This window comes from Microtus oregoni, unplaced genomic scaffold (genome assembly GCF_018167655.1).
Source record: "Microtus oregoni isolate MIOR12 unplaced genomic scaffold, Mior012 000007F_ref0000211, whole genome shotgun sequence".
Lineage (NCBI taxonomy): Eukaryota > Metazoa > Chordata > Mammalia > Rodentia > Cricetidae > Microtus > Microtus oregoni.
The window spans coordinates 18701145-18719230 of record NW_024543066.1 but is presented as its reverse complement, the minus strand read 5'-3'; the positions used below and the strand labels follow the sequence as shown (position 1 = coordinate 18719230).

General features: G+C 44.2%; 1 protein-coding gene across 1 annotated transcript in view; it reads left to right on the top strand.

The window, feature by feature from the left end:
- Il1rl2 (interleukin 1 receptor like 2) overlaps positions 1-18086 on the top strand; it is a 36661-nt gene that overhangs the window by 15306 nt on the left and 3269 nt on the right. Inside the window, exons 7-11 of the mRNA XM_041656132.1 lie at positions 347-418; positions 3467-3596; positions 4498-4634; positions 11227-11370; positions 17172-17333. Of these exons, the coding sequence (XP_041512066.1) occupies positions 347-418; positions 3467-3596; positions 4498-4634; positions 11227-11370; positions 17172-17333 (645 nt within the window). The remainder of the gene's footprint in view (positions 1-346; positions 419-3466; positions 3597-4497; positions 4635-11226; positions 11371-17171; positions 17334-18086) is intronic.

The following is an 18086-nucleotide window of genomic DNA, read 5'->3' as shown; positions in this document are numbered from 1 at the left end:
AGTTAGGAGGGAGCATGTGTTGGGCTGGGTGGTGAAGAATTTGAAGAGGAGCATGAGAAAACTGTTGACTAGAATGACCTCCGGATTTGACATATGTGTGATCTAGTAGGTGGCATCATTGGTTGGTGACAACTGCTACTCATGAGTAACGAAGTGAAGAGCTTTGCAGAATGCAGCCACACTGTGGTCATCCCAAATGTCACACTCCTGGGTTTTAACTCTTCTTGACCAATGTTTATGGGGTCTTCTCTCGAAGCACTACTGGCATTGCATTAGGTTTCTGGGGGAATGTATCTTTTTTTTTTTCTTCTAATGCGTAGTTCTTGTGGGCGTGATTTCTTCTTAGAGGAACCTGCGTCTGGATTAAGGATTCCTCATATCTCATATCCAAAAAACAACACCATCGAAGTTCAACCTGGTAAGTAAAGCTGTCAGAACCCTCCTGGTTACCATGGGTAGAGGTCACTGCTCTACTTGTTTCAGTTGATGCATTAAATGTTCAAGGTGGAGACAACCCTGGTACATGTCTGATTTCCAAGTCTGGGTGTGCCTGGGCTCAATGGGAGGTGCACCAAAGTGTTGGGCTAGAGAGATAGCTCAGCAGGTAAAGGGATGAATGAGCATGGAGACCAGCATTTGACTCCCAAAACCCATGTGAAGAAAGCAGGTTATCTATGGTGGCACATGCTCATAGGAAAGGCATAAACATGAACTTGCCTAGGCTTACTGGTCGACCCGCTGAGCTTATTTGGTTAAGTTCTAGACTAAAGACTCTGACTCAAAAAAAAAAAAAGGTTCACACCTGACCTTCACATACACATACACACACACACATCCCCACACGCATATGAACTTACCTGAACACATACCACCTGTATGCAAACGTACACACAAATGCACACAAGAGATGCAGGGGAATTGAAGTTTCTAAGAAGGAGAGTAAACATAATGATGCTGAAGGATCTTTGGACATCTACTTAGCTATTCTAAGAAAATTATCTAAAATGCCACAATCACTTGTAGTTTTTTTAAAAGACTATTCTAATATAATAAAAACTTTTTAGTTTCACTAGTTTGAAACACTAGTGTAGTATCTTGATATTAACATGTTCTGTTAATGATTCCACCAGGCTGTTTTCCTCTGGGATACAGGGACTACAGAAAATTACATGTCAGCAACTGTCTGTCCTATTGGGTGCTCTCAGCATCACCCACCTCTGAGGTACCGAGAACATTTTCCCAAGAATATTTATATAACTAAGTTGATATCAAGATAGATGTTAAGGCAAAAGCATTATTAGAGGCCAGTAGAAATGTAGTGATCAAATTTCAATTTTGAATCTATAAATACATAATATGATAACATGGCCTTTAAAACTTGTATGTTCAGAGGAACAGTGTTCAATAGTCAAGTACTGAACTTTTTATAGGTGTTTCTAATGGATTTTTAAAACATCAGATTAATTTGTCCTCTTCTTTAGCTTTTTAACAGTTTCTTGGTTTTTTTAAGAGTCAACGAATTTTAAATGAGAAAGAACTAGATTGGGAGACTAATAATACCTAATTAAGAGGCTAACGAATTTATACACTCTATAGCTCTATAGCGGATACAAGGAAAGACTATAGAAGTGGAAGATCGACTCTCACACACCATTCTTTTGGATTTTGATAAAGACACTACAGAAAAAGAGATAAATTATAGTCTTAAGGGAGAGAGAGAGAGAGAGAGAGAGAGAGAGAGAGAGAGAGAGAATCCCAGGCTGGCTTTGAACTCCTGATCTTCTTGTCTTCATCTCCCTGAGTAGTGCTGGGATTATAGGGATGTGCTACCATACCAGGATACCAGGCTGGGAAATTAAAAATGTTTGGATAAATAGTACCTGTTTATTAGATATAATATAGAATAAAAGGAAATTTGACCTCTCCTTCACATCATATAAAAATAATCCTGGGTGAACTGTAGACCTGAATATGATAGTCAAAACATAGGAAAACAACCTCATGATTCTGAAGTAATAAAGGATATTTTAAAATTTGAAACAAGCAAAACCTTAGTTCTAAAGGGAAAACGTATAATAAGAGTCTGTTAAAAATAAATTTCCATCTATTAAAAGACAATATTAAAAGTATAAAAAACTTTGGAGCCGAACAAAATGCCTCTAATAGGTGATCACAGACTCTCCATGCTTGTAAGGAAGACAAGACCTAGCAGAGGAGGGAAATGTTCAGTCAAACCATGCTCAACCAGTACCATGCACGTGACCAGTAAAATACAAGGCAGCTGTTTGCTCATGTGTTTGCTCCCTGTAGAGGAATACAAGTGAAATTCAGAGCATGAGCATCTATAATGAAATGGTCTGACCATTAATACTATTGAGTGTGTAAAGCAACAGGAAGCTTACACAGGGTTGGTAGGGGTGCAGCTTGAATCAACCCTCTAGGAAACAGTCCATGGCAACCTCGTGAAGTTGAGTACTGTATGCAGCCAATATTAATGTTGGAGAAGATACGTGTTCTTATCATGTATCTGGATCATATGCACATATTCATATATATGTATATATACACATATATATGTATATACATACATATATATATATATATATATATGAAATGGGTTCATGTGTGCCTCAGGAAACATACACAGGAGAGTTCCCAGAAGACTCTTCAAGCAAATATCAGAAACACATACAACGCATGTGAGCAGTAGTGATTTTAGGAAAAATAAATAGAGTATGTTCCACTACATAACACATGCAGCAGAACCGATGAGATCCGAAAGTAAATGCTAAGCAACAGAAGCCAGAATCCGGCTATAAACATGCAATCTGTGTAATACAAATGAAGGAAAGAGACTGTGGGAAACTCTGCAGTTCTGGAACTACACTGTTTTCTTCATGGGAGGAAGATGATATGAACGTTAACACCCTATTTAGCTCTACTCTGTCCATGCTTTTTTATGGTATGTGTTATACATCAATTTATACGATAAAATGTAAAATACTACAGAGAATGAAGAACTCCTCTTGGGAGGTGACGTAGGCCTTATTAGACTGAAGAATAAGATAAACTGAAAATGCAGGCTTACTAAATATGATTTAGGATATGTGTGGATAGAGGATAAGGGAAAGAAGAGCATGGGTATAGGGGCCACATCTGTTAAAGTACGGGATCACTGGATTAGGGACTAGGAAACTAGAGTCATGGCTCATGTCTCCCTACAAGGCAAGTGTCACTTAGAGCAAGTCACACCATCTGTCTGAACGTTAAGGCTGTCATCTGTCACAAGGGAGTACCTTCCACTTTCTTTCCTGCCCCATTTCACAGATGCACCATCTTGGGGGTGGGGGATGAGTAGGAAACACCCTGTAGACTTTGAATTTTTGTTACCTAGATTAACAGCCAGGCCGACAGCTTGGGAACCCGTAGCACTTTGACTTAGCGTCTATGAATCTGATTGCTCCAGGCTCCACCCTTATTGTGGACTGCAATATAACAGACACAAAAGAGAACACAAACCTGCGATGCTGGAGAATCAACGGTACCCTGGTGGATGATTACTACAGCGATTCCAGACGCATCCAGGAAGGAATTGAGTAGGTACTGGTTTGGGGGCTTCTCTGAAAGCTAGCAAGGGTTACTCCGTCCATATGAATACACTGCTATCGCTGCTTTTGATGGGCAGTTCCGCCGGCCTTTTCATTTCTCCTCTTGCCTTTGTCTTATAATGACCATTCTGTGTTGTGTGCAGTCAAGCGTCTAGCTCTGACAAATGCAAGGTGCTTATGTTTTCAGCTGAATCAGCATCAGCGACACACAAGCACGAAGAGAGACAGCATCCGTGTGTGTCAACTGCCACTCAAATTCGGCCCGTCGCATTCAGTTCCATTATGAGCTGCTGGCCATGGCGATACTTTGTACTTTAACAAATAAAGTTTGCCTGAAGATCAGAGTGCTGAGCCAGCCACGAGTTAGCCATGGAGGCCAGGCAGTGGGGATGCACACCTTTAATTCCAGCACTCGGGAGGCAGAGGCAGGTAGATCTCTGCGAGTTTAAGACCACCTGGGCTACACAAGACTGATCCAGTCAAAAGCATAAACAGAGCCAGGTGGTGGTGGCTCGCACCTTTAATCCCAGCCCTAGGGAGGTGGAGATGGGAAGTGATATGGCTGGGCAGAGAGAAGAATATACAGCACACACATTAAGATGTAATCTGGGGAAAAAGAAGATGCCCATTGGGGCTGCGCATGGGATGGCAGTCAGCAGCGCCTTACCTTTTTCTGACTGTTCAGATGAAAATAAAAATTTACAATTATAGACTCTGTATATATTGAGTCACTCCAGTAAGTACCTTAGAGTCAAATATGGCCTAGAAGGTTCTCTAGGAAAAGCAAAAAAAAAAACAAAAAAAACCACGCATTCTTTCTAGAAGATAAACTTCACCTTATGTTGGGTAAACTTGGCTCCCCTGTTAATGGCTGACTCTTGCTTTCCAGAACCAACGTTTCTTTGAAGGATCACATTTTTTACACAGTGAATATCACATTCTTAGAAGTAAAAATGGAAGACTACGGCCTTCTTTTCATGTGCCACGCTGGAGTGTCCACAGCCTACATCATGTTGAAACTCCCAGGTAATGTCCCGCGAATCATATGCTGCCCATGGCATTGAAAATGACAGCGGGGGGAAGGCTTACTAAAGAGCAGTGATGTCATCCATTCGGTAGGCGGCAACGGGAGGCACTAAACGGACAACCCAGGGTACCACTTAGAGAAAGATGGTGCTGTTTCTTATGGCTGTCTTGAGATAAAGCTGGGATTCTGTCAGAGTGATTTTGTCTGGGCCATCTTCATAGACATTGAGATTTTATGCATCAAAATGACAGAAAATGGGGTTTTCCTTTTTTAACCAAATTGCTCAATGTTGATAATCAGTTATTTGTGATTTTCAAGTTTCATTTCATCATAATTTTTTATACAAATAAAATGTTTATAATTATTTATTTATTTTTACTGCTTAACTTTGCGACCTTGTCTATAAATCTGATGTCTGAACAAGAGGGCTTCCAACTGCACAGGGCTTTTTTTTTTCTCTTTATCATTTTTAAGGACTGAAAATCTCTTTTAGATCTTGTTCTTTTGCTTTTGTCATCTTTATACATGGACAGGATGTCCTCTCTTATCTGCCTCTTGCTCCTGCTGACAACCTGATGCCTGTCTGGTCCGCCTCCTGTTTTCCTGCTATTTGGATGATTTATCGAGAGAGTGAAGCCAGACGGTAGAGTGCAGGTTAAAAACAGACCTTGAGAGTAACTTGAAAGAGTGTACAAGAGACATTGTAAAATGTCGTCTGTGTGTGTGTGTGTGTGTGTGTGTGTGTGTGTGTAGCTATAGGCATAAGGGAGGACTTGAGTTCACTAGAATATAGTGCTATTCAATTAATCACAAGCCGGGTGATAGTGGCACATGTCTTTAATCCCAGCACTCCGGAGGCAGATGCAGGCAGATCTCTGAGTTCGAGGTCAGCCTGGTCTACAGAGTGAGTTCCAGGACACTCAGGGATACTCAGAGAAACCCTGTCTCTATAAATAAACAAACAAAATATCAATTAATCACATGTATCAAGGTAAAGCCCATCGGACAAGTTTCTGTAGAACTTGATCAACGTGGCTTTGTTACTACTGACTTCTGATCTTGAGGGATGGCCATCCCTTAGAGTAGTTCCATGTAGAGATGGTCTAAGGCAGTGTACTGTTCTGAGTGTGCATGCTTTCTCTCTTGCTTGCATGACCTGGGGCTAGGCTCACTCTGTCCCTAGTTATGCTAAGTGTGACTGGATTTACAGCAACCGCTTCCTTGTCTTGGTCTCTTGGCCTCACAGCTGGGTTGGATGGGAGGAACATTGGGTTCATCTGGGTCCACTGGCTGCTTGTCCTTTGCTGGCTTTCAGTTTTTTTTTTTTGTTTTTTGTTTTTTTGGTTTTTCGAGACAGGGTTTCTCTGTGGCTGTGGAGCCTGTCCTGGAACTAGCTCTGTAGACCAGGCTGGTCTCGAACTCACAGAGATCCGCCTGCCTCTGCCTCCCGAGTGCTGGGATTAAAGGCGTGCGCCACCATCGCCCGGCTGGCTTTCAGTTTTGATCACCTTCCTGCCAGCTAGTCTTCTGTACCAGTCATTCTCTCTGGAGGTTCTGGCAGCCCTATGGGTGCACCTTTTAGTTCTGTTGATTGGGTTGTTTGGTTTTTGATTTTTTAAGTGTATTCTAGATATTAATCCTCCATCAGATGCACAGCCAGAAGAGTTTCTTCTACTCCTCAGACCAGTTTCTTTACTTGACTGTCTCCTCTGTTGTGGAGAACTTTTCAATCTTATGCAATTCCCTTTGTCAACTGTTGGTATTATGTCCTGGACAACTGGGTCCTCTCTGAAAACCCTCGCCTGTCCTCCATCAGTGCTCCTATGCGGTTCTCTAACAGTTTCACAGGGCCAGGCCTTACAGTAAGACCTCTGACCCATTTTCAATTATTTTTGTACATCATGAGAGATAGCAATCTGGCTCCACTCTTCTGAGTGACTTTCCCCAGAGTCCTCTGTTATAGACGTTATTCTCCAAGGTCTGCTTCTGACATCTCTGTCACACATCAGTGGCTATGACTGTGCATATCTGCTTCTGGGTCCTCAGTTCTACCCCCATTCTTCTCTTCTCTCATGTCGGTACCAAGCTGCTAATGCTTTCTACATTAGCCTTTTTAAAATCATTAGAAAAAGCTATCAGTCAATCTTCTTGTTCTATAAATCCAATACCTTCAGTTTAGCTCATGCAACTCACACAGATGACGGTCTCTCAGTCATCATTTTGAATATAATTTCTTTTAAGGTTGAATGCATTGGTTTAGGAATTTTTCTTGGAACTTCTGGTTCATAAAATACTACTATCATTAGTGTCAGCAATGACTGATAATACCACACTGTCTTGAGATGTCTATGAAATGTAGTTCTGTATCTCCATTTCAGGCAACCTTCTGTTAGCCATGGTTTCAACCATCACTCTAAGACAGATGCAAACACATTCCACATATTCAGCTGTGTTCTCTCCTTCTTCATGGCAGCTTTGCCTTTCCTCCCATGTTCTAGTCAAAACTCTATTTAATTTCTTAAACCTTGTTTTCTTACCTTTGCTAAACACACCCCCGTATTTTTCATTATACTTTATACTCAAATTCTGATGTCATCTTGATCCTTTCATTTCCTTATCTCATGGCAACGACTGACACACTTGCCCAGTTTTGTAGTCTCCCTCAGGTCTGCCGGCAACTTCTGCCCCACCTATCCACTCTACTAGCTAGCTAGATGGTGGAGTGCTTCACACCCAGGACTAGGCATAAGTTTCTGTGTTTAAGTCCTGGCTTTAGCATTGGGCATCTGCATGACAACCTAGTATCTGAGTTTGCCTGCCTGTAAGTTGAGAATGATAATAGCACCTTCCACACTACTGTGGGGAAAAAGGCTTGAGAACAAACTGGGATTTTCATCTTTATTGTCAAACATAATATACACAGAAAATGTATGTACCACGTAACAGTTGAACTGCAAATTAAACTCAAGCAAAGTTACCATCCCTGCCTTAGGGACAACAGGTGAAAAGTGTGGGATGGAAAGGCTTCCACGCCCTTCCTGGCCAAGCTTCTCTTTCTTACTCTGACCAACATCCCTCTTTTAGGAAAGTCACTTCTTTGCTTTGTGATGTTTGTTGATCTTACTCAAAATAGTCATTTTTGTCTGCTTAGGGGCTTTATATTATGAGTATTGGATGATATTATTTCTTCTCTGACGCAATTCTTTTCTTAGGTGCCTGGGATGTGTTGGTTCATTGATAATGCAACAAGCACTTGTGTTTTCACCTGAGTTCATTGATAATGCAGCAAGTACCTGTGTTTTCACCTGAGTTCTACTCAACAGTCAGGATCACCTTTCACTGATTATATGATAAATATGTGGTTATTGGGACAGTTTCCAGATTGGGACAATGAACAAGTCATGGCACTCTGGAAGTTCCCGAGTGTGTACTCTGATCCCCACGTGGAAGCATGACTTACGATGTATTTTCGAGGGTAGAATTGCCAAATGGCCCTCTGTCATTAGCTTTACTATATAATGCCCCATCCTCCCACATGGTGACCGCGCCAATTCATACTCACTCCCCACAGAGTAGTGTATGAGGGATCAGATGAGATAATTTTACAAAGCAAACACGGAGCCCGACATTCAGTGAGGTCTAAGAGATTGGGTTACTGTCATTGGTACTATTAAGGTCTGGGCTATTATTATGTGCTATTTGCATGATTGTATCGGTTTCCCAAATGATACCCCTTGCCTGGAGAACTTTTTCTGGTTTAATACAAGTTATTTCATCAAGGATGACTGAAACCTCACCATCCTCTGACTTGATATCAATGATAGTTGTTTCCCCCTGAGATAGAACAGATACTTTGGCTTGGCATTCATGGCCTTGGTGATCCACCTTCTCCCATGCATTTCTTGTCCATATCCGTGGTCTGGCCTGCAGCACACCAGTCAGACCAGAGCAAAGAAGCCACTTGCAGTGGCCCCCTATTTTGACGAAGGAGCCTGTTTTAATAATCCAGTGAGAAGATGGTTTCTCAGCCAAGGAACAGAGAAGAACCTGAAGACATTCCAGTAGTTTCTGGCAGAAAAAGAGCCTGGTTAGTTAGGCCAGTGTAACCCCAGAGAAAAGAGAAAATTCCACCTTAGGGAATCCATGACACCCACCATGATTTCAGTTTCAATTTAACTGAACATGGAAGTTTGACAGCACCGTTTGGTTACCTAGCCCCAAGACGGTCAATACAGACTCTGTTCATACTGACAAACTGAAGGCACTATGCTTGGAAGGATTTTGAGGCCAGGTCCAGGCTCAGAGGGACCACTGTTGTTACCAGCTAGCACCCGTTAGTCGTGTGGGAGTAAGAGGAATTATTTGCTACATTAGTTTGGACCACTACTTAGGAAACTCTTGCTAAACTTCTCTTGGCTTCTCTAAGCACTCACTCCACAGCCCACACGCAGAGCGGTTTGGGTTGGACATGTATCCCTTGTTCTGCCAGCCTTGAGTTCTTAGGAACCTCACCCTCTTGAATCTAAACTCCTTGGTTTATTTGGTGGCAGCTTCTTCATTTGACTTCCTCGTTTTTTTTTTTTGTTTGTTTTGTTTTTTTTTTAATTTTTTCTGAAGACACTTCCAGATTTAGATCTTGCTTGGTTCCTCTGAAGCAAAATCACTAGAAAGTTGTCTTTTTTTTTCCCCTTTGCTTCCGTGTCTTTTAATCATTTATCCTGCAACTCTCATCTTATCAGAAGGCTGCTGATGGTAGTTACATGAACTCAAATAGCAAATCATTCTTGCTTTTCAGATTTTATTTGTATCTATGTTTTGATCTTATATATGTATATATATGTGCACCGCATATATGCTCTCATGCCCATGGGAGTCAGAAAAGGGCATCAGATCTCCTGGAATGTGAGTTACAGGGAGTTGTGAGCTGCCATGTGGGTGCCGGGAATTGAACCCAGGTCCTTTGAAAGAGCACCCAGTACACTTAACCACTGAGCCATCTCTCTAGCCCAGACAAATCACATTCTTAATAAGGGCACTGGTATATCAGCAGTGAGTTTTCCATTTGTTTCTACTTCAGAGCCCCTACACATTTGAGCTTCTTCACTAACAAGACAATTTCAACACCATCTTTGAGTACATTCACAGGGCACCACATGGCCACGCTACTCAGCACTAGGAATGGTGAGCTGGAGAGTCTCAGGCCACACTCTCGTTGCCAAGGGTTCTTGACTCCCCCGAGTCCTGTGGGCTTAGTCACCGGATAGTCATATCATGAATTGCGATTCCAAGACCTCCATCATCGACTTTGACTCTCTCAGATCAGATCCTCCCAAAGGGGAGATGGTGTTACTCACTGAACTGCGATAAGAGCTGGCAAAGATATGAGAAGATGGGCAGGAGGAGAGACTCCATCTCAGAGTCAGCAGGCGGATGACAAGGTTCTAACGGGGGGGGGGGGGGGGGACCAGAATGGGCAACAGCCTGCGTGCAGAGCAGTCTTTACTGGCGGCACCAAGGCTTACTCAGTGGACTGTTTTCGGGGAGAAGGTGGTACCTCATGTGTTTTTTTAATCATTGTACTTGAGTGTGCTATTAGATCTACAGACACGTGAAAACATGCAGGAAGTCTTGGGCCTTGAGATGCTTACTATGTGTGTGTTTCCAGGGGGAGGATTTGATAAGTTCCTTTGTGAAGATTTTTGTCAACTCAAAGTGCTTGTTCTGGGAGATCCAAAGAAAGGTGTCTCCTCCTCACATATCCCCCTACCCCACCCCAGACCACCAACCCCCTCCTGGGGTGTGTGGACAATCGGAATGTCCTAATGTAGGAAGTGGTTGGAGAGGTGGCTTCCCTTACTTTATTCCCTCATTCCAAGGCAGCCCCATTGGGGTTGTGGCAAGGTGGGGTGCTGCACGGTTCCTCTTCTTGGTGTCCAGAGCTGTTCTGGAAGTAACCCGGACTTCCCTTTCGGAGTGACTGGTTCTTCACCAGTTGTCTGCCCGCTTGCTTGTTGTTGGAAATGCTCTGTAGCATGCTCCCATGGCAGAACCGGCAATGGGTACCACGTCAGGGCCTCTTGACAGACACCAACACTGATATTAGGCGCCCTGGGATGCGTGGAGTGAGGCCTGTCTTATTACTGGTCTGGTGGAGCCAGCACAGTTGGTTTCTGGGTAGAGGGGTCAATTTATTGTTTTTACCATTTTCACCAGGAGTCCCTCTGCTTAACGCTGAGGATCTGGAGAAGCAGAATGGTAGAACTGTAATCTAGAATCTCCTGGGGAAACCCCGGGGGACATTCCAGATATGGTCAGAGTGTACCCCGCATAGGCACCTGGACCCATGTGTTCTGAGACAGTTCCCATGAGTCTGGAGTCCTGTTGCTCCTGTGTTCATACCTAAGACTTCCTGGTTTTTAGCGAGTTCATTTGTTCCCAGACTCCACAGCCCACACTGAAATTACCCAACTCCCATACTCACAAGGAAACTCGGAGATGCATGCACCCAGTGTCCTCATGTTTCCCACCTGGCTTTGGTGTAGAGGATAGCACTAACCTCCTGCCATTGGCTTTTCCCTGTCGTGTTTGCAGCTCCAGACTTCCGGGCTTACCTCATAGGCGGGCTCATGGCGTTCCTGCTTTTGGTCGTGTCTCTCCTGGGCGTCTACAGCAGTTTTAAGATTGACATCGTGCTTTGGTATAGAAGCACCTTCTACACTGCCCAACCCCCAGAGGGTGAGTATATGTGGTCTTTGAGAAAATAAAATGCCTCCAAATCGCTGCCCGCTCTTCTCATGAAGTGAGTCTGTCTTCTGGCTGGAAAGTTTAGAGTGCAGCGTCTCAGGAGAACGTAGTATGCTTCAGAGAAATGGTTTGTGCGTGATGATCAGCCGTCTTTGCAGAACAAGTGAGGAGGCGGGTAGGTCCCTGGAAACAGCTGCTAGGAAGCAGCAGCAAGTGGCAGTGGACCATGCTGGTCCTTGATGTCCAGGTGTGAGAAGGGGTCCCATTTTCTGGGCCTGTGAAGTAAGGAAATGTTTGCAAAGAAAAAAGGCTGTCTAACATGATGTGCGTTGCATCCCCAAAGCTCAGGAGAAGATAGGTAAGACGGCGTGTGTGTGTGTGTGTGGGGGGGGGGGGGGGGCGGCGATCTCTCTCTAAACCCTGTACCTGAAGTAATTTACATCTCTGAGTAAGATTAGAAAGGTATTTTCTTCTTTCTTTCAGCCACAGAAGGAGGGTCACAGAGAGGAAGGGAGGGAGGAAGAGGGGGGAGAGAATAAAGGGAAAGAAAACACCTGTCTCTGCCCTTGCTGAAGGAATCACCAGCCTGGGGCTGAAAACAGCTCTCAGCAGGAGCCTGAGGCACAGGCCCTTTCATTTGCTCCTTGGGGAGGAGACGAGGGAGGGCTAAATGCTGTCTTTCCCTGTTCTGCTCTGCCAGGAGTGGTGTCTGTGTCTTGCCACCATTTTTTTTTTTTTGACACAAAAATGTCTTCCTGTGTTCCAGAGCTGACATTTCTCTCCATTCTATTTGTAAGAAAATGTAATGATTATTATTATTATTTCTGTCTCAGAATGAACGTGATCTACTTGGGGCCCTGTAAAATACAAACCAATCTGCATTGATGTCCGCTATTTGCCTATATACATTAATAAAAATGAAAAAGAAATCTGCACAAGCATGGAGAGGAATAAATCTAGACCTTTCCAGGCGAGGCATTTTTCTTGAACAGGAGCAAGAGTGGGGGAACTCAGAACCTAGACACATTCATGAGTGGAGACTCTATGAAAATACCATTTATTCTCAGCAGCTGCTCATGCATCAAAGCTGCCCCACAAGTTATGGTCTACATGTCTGAAAAAACACATAATTCAAGCTGTATTTGACTAAGTGTCAGGATTCAAAATTGGTAACGCAGAGCCTGGTGGTGATGATGAGATGTGGCCATAACCATTGCCTGGCCAGCCCAATCCAATTTGAGGCGCTCGAGGCCCTGTGGAGCTTCAGGCTAAGCATGGTTAGTTAGCAAAGAAGCCCTCTTGACTCTGCCCTGGCCACTGTCCCTCTACCCTGTGAGGAGAGGGCTCAGCACCACACGCCTTCTTCTTCCGACACAGATAGGAGTGACTTGCTTTCTGGGTTTACTCAGAGAGTCTGACATTATTCCATGTGGTCTTTCTGGAACCTCCGGCCCCTCTGGCCCCTTGGCATTTGTGCCTCTGACTCACGGCAACTCCCAGGAGTGTGACTATTGTCTTGACTTATGGATGGCAGAGAGCAGGGTAGAGCAGCCTGCTAGAGACGTCGAGTTTGTCAGAGGGAAGGATGACTCACGACAGCAGAGCAGGGGAGCCCAGCAGATGACACATCAGGACCTCACCCTCCCCGAGATCAGCGTAGCCCAGACTGCACAGCCAGGGGGTGGCAGCTTTGGATACTGGAGCTGATAGCCAGGTTTTCGTTGCTGTTATTTTTAAATTCTGAAGTGTGTGCTTCGATATCCCCATATCTCCATCTGTTTAAACTACCAAGTATTAAAACTTTGAACAAGGGCTCTAAAAGGAGCCAACGATGAGCCTCTGAGGTTGATCCTGAATCCTGCTCAGAGCTTTGACTCTCTTGACAGAATTTTCTGGAACTTATTCAGTATAGGAAATACGGATGTAAAAGAGAGAGAAAATGTCCTTCTTGGCAAAGTTTACTGGAACCGGTTAGTGAGGCTTTGCCGTGAGTAGGTCAAGGTAATTGACCTACAATTTACACTATGACAGCTGTCCACAGACCTGACAGAAGACTGGGAGCTCTGCCTTTCTTTGCTGTCATGGGTGCTTTCAGAACTGGCCTGTTAGGTGTGCCGGTGTCTGCAAGACGGGAAAGGTCAGTGACAGGTCGTTTGACAGATATGTCTGCTTTGGTTCCATCCAGACCGATGGGCAGTGTGCACATGGAATGGAGCAGGTAGAATCAACCCAGCAGGTGCACAAGAAAGCCAAGGGCAGAAAGACAAGCGAAACAAGCTGCAGAGTTGAGGAGAGGTCTTGGGCTCTAATGGTGAATCTGCTTTCGTACCTAAAGCCAAGTCAGTTAATTCTGGCTTTCCCCACAAATGTTTCTGTGGTTCATGAAATAAGATAGATCATTCTGGGACTCATCTCCAAAGACTTCCTGGAGAGTCCTCATTTATAGTCGCTAGCGTCGTATAAGGAACCTGGCTTTCCGTATTCCCAAAGTAAATATGATTACGTGTTTTATGTGGCTTTTCTTCTAGTGTCCTCTATACATGCCGGGAGTAGAAACACCAGTCAGTCCTGAGGCTACTCGGTAGAGAACCTTACATAGAGTATCTTTTAAAATTCTAATTTCATTCATCAACCCTGCTGATCTTATCGCTGCTCTGAGTTTGTCAGGCATAAAATTTGGCAATGTTGAATTGAGAGAACAGAACTGAAGAAACATTAGGTAATTTTTAAACAGTGATCAGCCTATGAAGATGATCTCGTTTGGGCTTTACAACAGCCCATAGAGGCTGTACAAATGTTTTACCTGAAGGAATGATGAAATAGCCTCAGAAAATACAAGAGCTTGGCCAGGACAGAAATACATTGGCACCCCCACTTCCGAGAGAGGTGGGTATTGGGAACAGCAACCAGTACAACGGAGTCTCCTCAGAACAGCCACCTGAAATTCTAGAAAATTCTAGGAGGTAACCAGCAGGATCATCTGCTGCTCTCTGTTGCTTGCTTCCTCATGCACTGCTGCTCCTGTGACTACATTTGGGAAACAAGTCGCCTTGGAACTTCACTGTGCACAACAGCCATCCCTCGTGCTTGTGTGTGTTGTGAGCTGTGCAGATGTTCGCGGGGGGTGGGTCTGAGGCCTCAGCTGGATGACTGGCAGCCACCCTTTCCTCAGTGCCTTCCCACAAGGGCATCTCTTGTCAGTGTCTCACAGAGGTGGGCTTCCTTGAAGTACAATGTTGGTTGTCTGGAGATAGGCCAAAGCTTTGTTTGCTTGTGTTTTCTGGAGCTGAGGGGGTTTTGGTTTTTGTTTTTGGCGTCAGGTCCATTGTATACAGCTTCGGAAAACCACACAATTCTACAGGAGTGGAATTACACATTACTTCTTTGTGAGAGATGGCTTACTTCTTGGAAACACACGCACACACACACACACACACCCAGAAGTGTTTCTGTCTTTGGCGAATACATTTGCTATGGGGCTGGATAGGGCGAGGCATGGAGAAATCTGCCCTTGGTTTTCTGATTCAGAATCTTGTTTGGCTACATCAGGGGAAATGAGCAGCTTGGGCCTAGAAAATTCTGTGCACCTTTGAGAAATCATGCAGCCGTGTTGATCCCAGCTTCCTGCTCAGAATTGTAGGATTCAAGTGTATCTCTCACAGCTAGCCAGGAAGTGCCTGATGTTGCTATCTGATCCTGTCTTTTAAACATCAGAGGATGTTTGTAGAGATGTGCATAGGGGCTGTAGAGATGGCTCAGTGATCAACAGTGGTGACATCTCTTCCAGAAGGCCCTGGTTTGATTCCCTGAACCCACACTCGAGGGGACAACTGTCTATTGTTTTCAGTTTCAGGGGTCTGATGCCCTCTTCTGGCCTCCTTGGGCACTGCATGCACATGTCAAACAGGTCAACTGCCCCACGCACATGAAATAAAATAATAATAGTTATTAGAAATCGGAGGGTTGTAACAAAACAACCCAGATGTGGATTCCAGGTGGGTCTCTGAGGGTGGTGAAAGCCCAGTACATGTGGAGAACAAGTCTATAATCTTACCTTTGCTCCAGATCTTGCTCTGAGGGTTAACGATACAGCTAGCTCACGGGTTAAGCACATTCACCACCTTGGGTTTGGTTTCCAGCATGCTTAGGAAAAAAGACATGATAATTGGGGGCTTGCTTTGTTTTGGGTTTTCAAAACACATGAGACTTTGTGCCACCAGATCCCTCTCCATCTGTTCCGAGTATGGCGAGCTGGAGACCAAGGAGAACTTATGTCCTCTGATGCCTTGTTTCCAAAGAGAACAGGATTCTGCCACAAGAGAAAACATCTGGCCAATACAGTTCCTTTTGTTTGCTATTTAAGGGAAGCCAGTGGAAGGAGAATAAGAAACTATTAGGAGATGCCAGGGGCTGTGCCGGAATTGGGGGTGATAAATTTGGGTACCAACCTGGGAACTGCATTTTCCAAGGAGGATGCTTCCTGCTATACATGGGGCATCAAGAAACCAACAGCTCCCAAGGGATGCAAGTCTAAACCCGTCTAAATCCTTACATGGGAAGGTTCGGTTCCTTCTTAAACAGACAAGAAATAAGAACTTATGAGATCCCTGTTTTTCTCTTTTTTTTTTCACCCTCAAACAAACAACACCCAAACCTTGAACTTTGGCAAGTCATATAGTTAGCATTAAATTTTATACAGAAAAAGTTATCTGTTTCCTGCAGTTATATCTGGTGACCTTGAGCATGTCATAGGAGCCTTGGCTGTGTTGGGTTTGATTGTCTCCAAACACAAATCAGTCCCCTAGCACCTGCCTATGATCCCAAAGCTGAATCTGCTTGTGGCCTAGACCCTCCTTAGACCTGACTTTGGTTTCCACTGTCGAGTTCCCTGAAGATGTTTCGTTAGTACTGATGGAGGTCTCCGCTGTAGAAGACCCCAATAGCTCTCTCTACAGCAGCCTCCTTGCATGGCAGTGGACAGGGAAGCGGAAACATCTGTGCTGGATTCTTGCTAATCTTCTGCTCTTAGATCCTCATTTCCCATCCTGCCCCATCTCTCCCCACTGTTTCACACCCAGCAGCTGTTCTATACCCTCTATCAATATTGTCTATCAAGAATTCTAGTCATTGAGAATTTTTTTTGTTTGTGTGTTCCTTTGGCTGTTGTCATCTTAAATGTCACATACCATCTTATCTTGTTTGTGAGGGGTGCGCAGAGTCAAGTGGTGTGTCTTGTTCACATTTACCCTGGTGAGCACAGTGATGGGTCTTGTAGCTGCCCAGGAAACCCTTGTCCACGATGGACATGTTGCCCACATGTGCTGTAGTGATGGACTCCTCGGTGATACAGGGCACATTTGGAGTCTGCTGAGGCTTCTTCTGTCTATGACGAATTTTCTGGTGTGCTCAGTTAGGAGGGACCCAACCCATTTGGCTTGGGATCATCAGTACAGGTCTCCATTGCCCATATCTCCTATTAATGGGTCCCAGACCCCGAGGTCTCATTTTCAGCCCCACCACAGGCAGTGGGAGACTTATGATGCAATTAGCAAATGCAGAAATGGTACCACCTGTTCGGGCTAGATTTTATTCTCCTTTAGTGAGGATGAGACAGGTCTCTCATGGGTCAGTTGTAAGAGTGCAGTGTGGTAGCGTGGAATGCCAAGACATGGGCCACACAAAGGTCATTGAACCCAGGCTGAAGTGTATCACAGCAGTGATCTGGCGTTCACTTTGCTTACTTGAGAGATCTGCTACAGTCATTCCGTGAGCTCGCTTCTTCTTCCTTTCAGATGAGAAGCTGTATGACGCCTATGTCTTATATCCCAAGTGCCCAACAGAGAGCCAGGGCCGTGATGTGGACACAATGGCGTTGAGGATCCTGCCTGAGGTGCTGGAGAAGCAGTGTGGATATAAGCTATTTATATTCGGCAGGGATGAAGTCCCTGGACAAGGTATGTTTTCATTAGACAACAAACGACAAAAATAAGTGGACACACTTGTGATCCCAGCACTAGGGAGGCTGAGCCAAGACGAATGCAATACAGGGCCAGTTGGGGCTGTATGTAGAGACCCCATCTCAAACAAAAGAAACTTCTTTCTTTTCCTTTCCCATTCCTTCCTCTTCCTACCTCTCATGTTACAAATGTCCCTTGAACACATGGGGCTTTCAAAAGTCTATGTATAGAGCCTCCTAGTCCCACTACCACTTACATTTAGAAGTCAGGCCTTTGCTTTATTAGGTATAGTGCTACAACAGAATGTTAGGGAATCCTGGTTTCAGTCATATGAGTCTCTTTGGCCCAGAGATACAGTTCATCCATTTATAGGAACAAGCAGCAGTCTTGGTCAAAGCTGGAAAAAGTCACGTGGTCATTCACTTTGCTGTCACCGAGAATAACTGTGGTCTAGTTTCTCATTAGTCCAAAAATGCAAATACCGTGATGTTTAAAGTTGATTTTTGCACCAGACCTTTTCTTTTGGGCCTCCAACCAGCTCCCAAATCATGACACGGAGACTTCTTATTAGTTATGAATGCTCGACTTTATCTTATCCTTATCCCACTAGCTCTTATAACTTAACCTGTTTCTCTTCATCTACATTTTGCATCAGGGCTTTTTGTTTTTTTTACCTTCCTTTCTTTACTTCTGTATGTCTTATTTTCCGGCTGTTTCCTTACTGTTGGTCCTGCTGTCTCCATGTCTCCT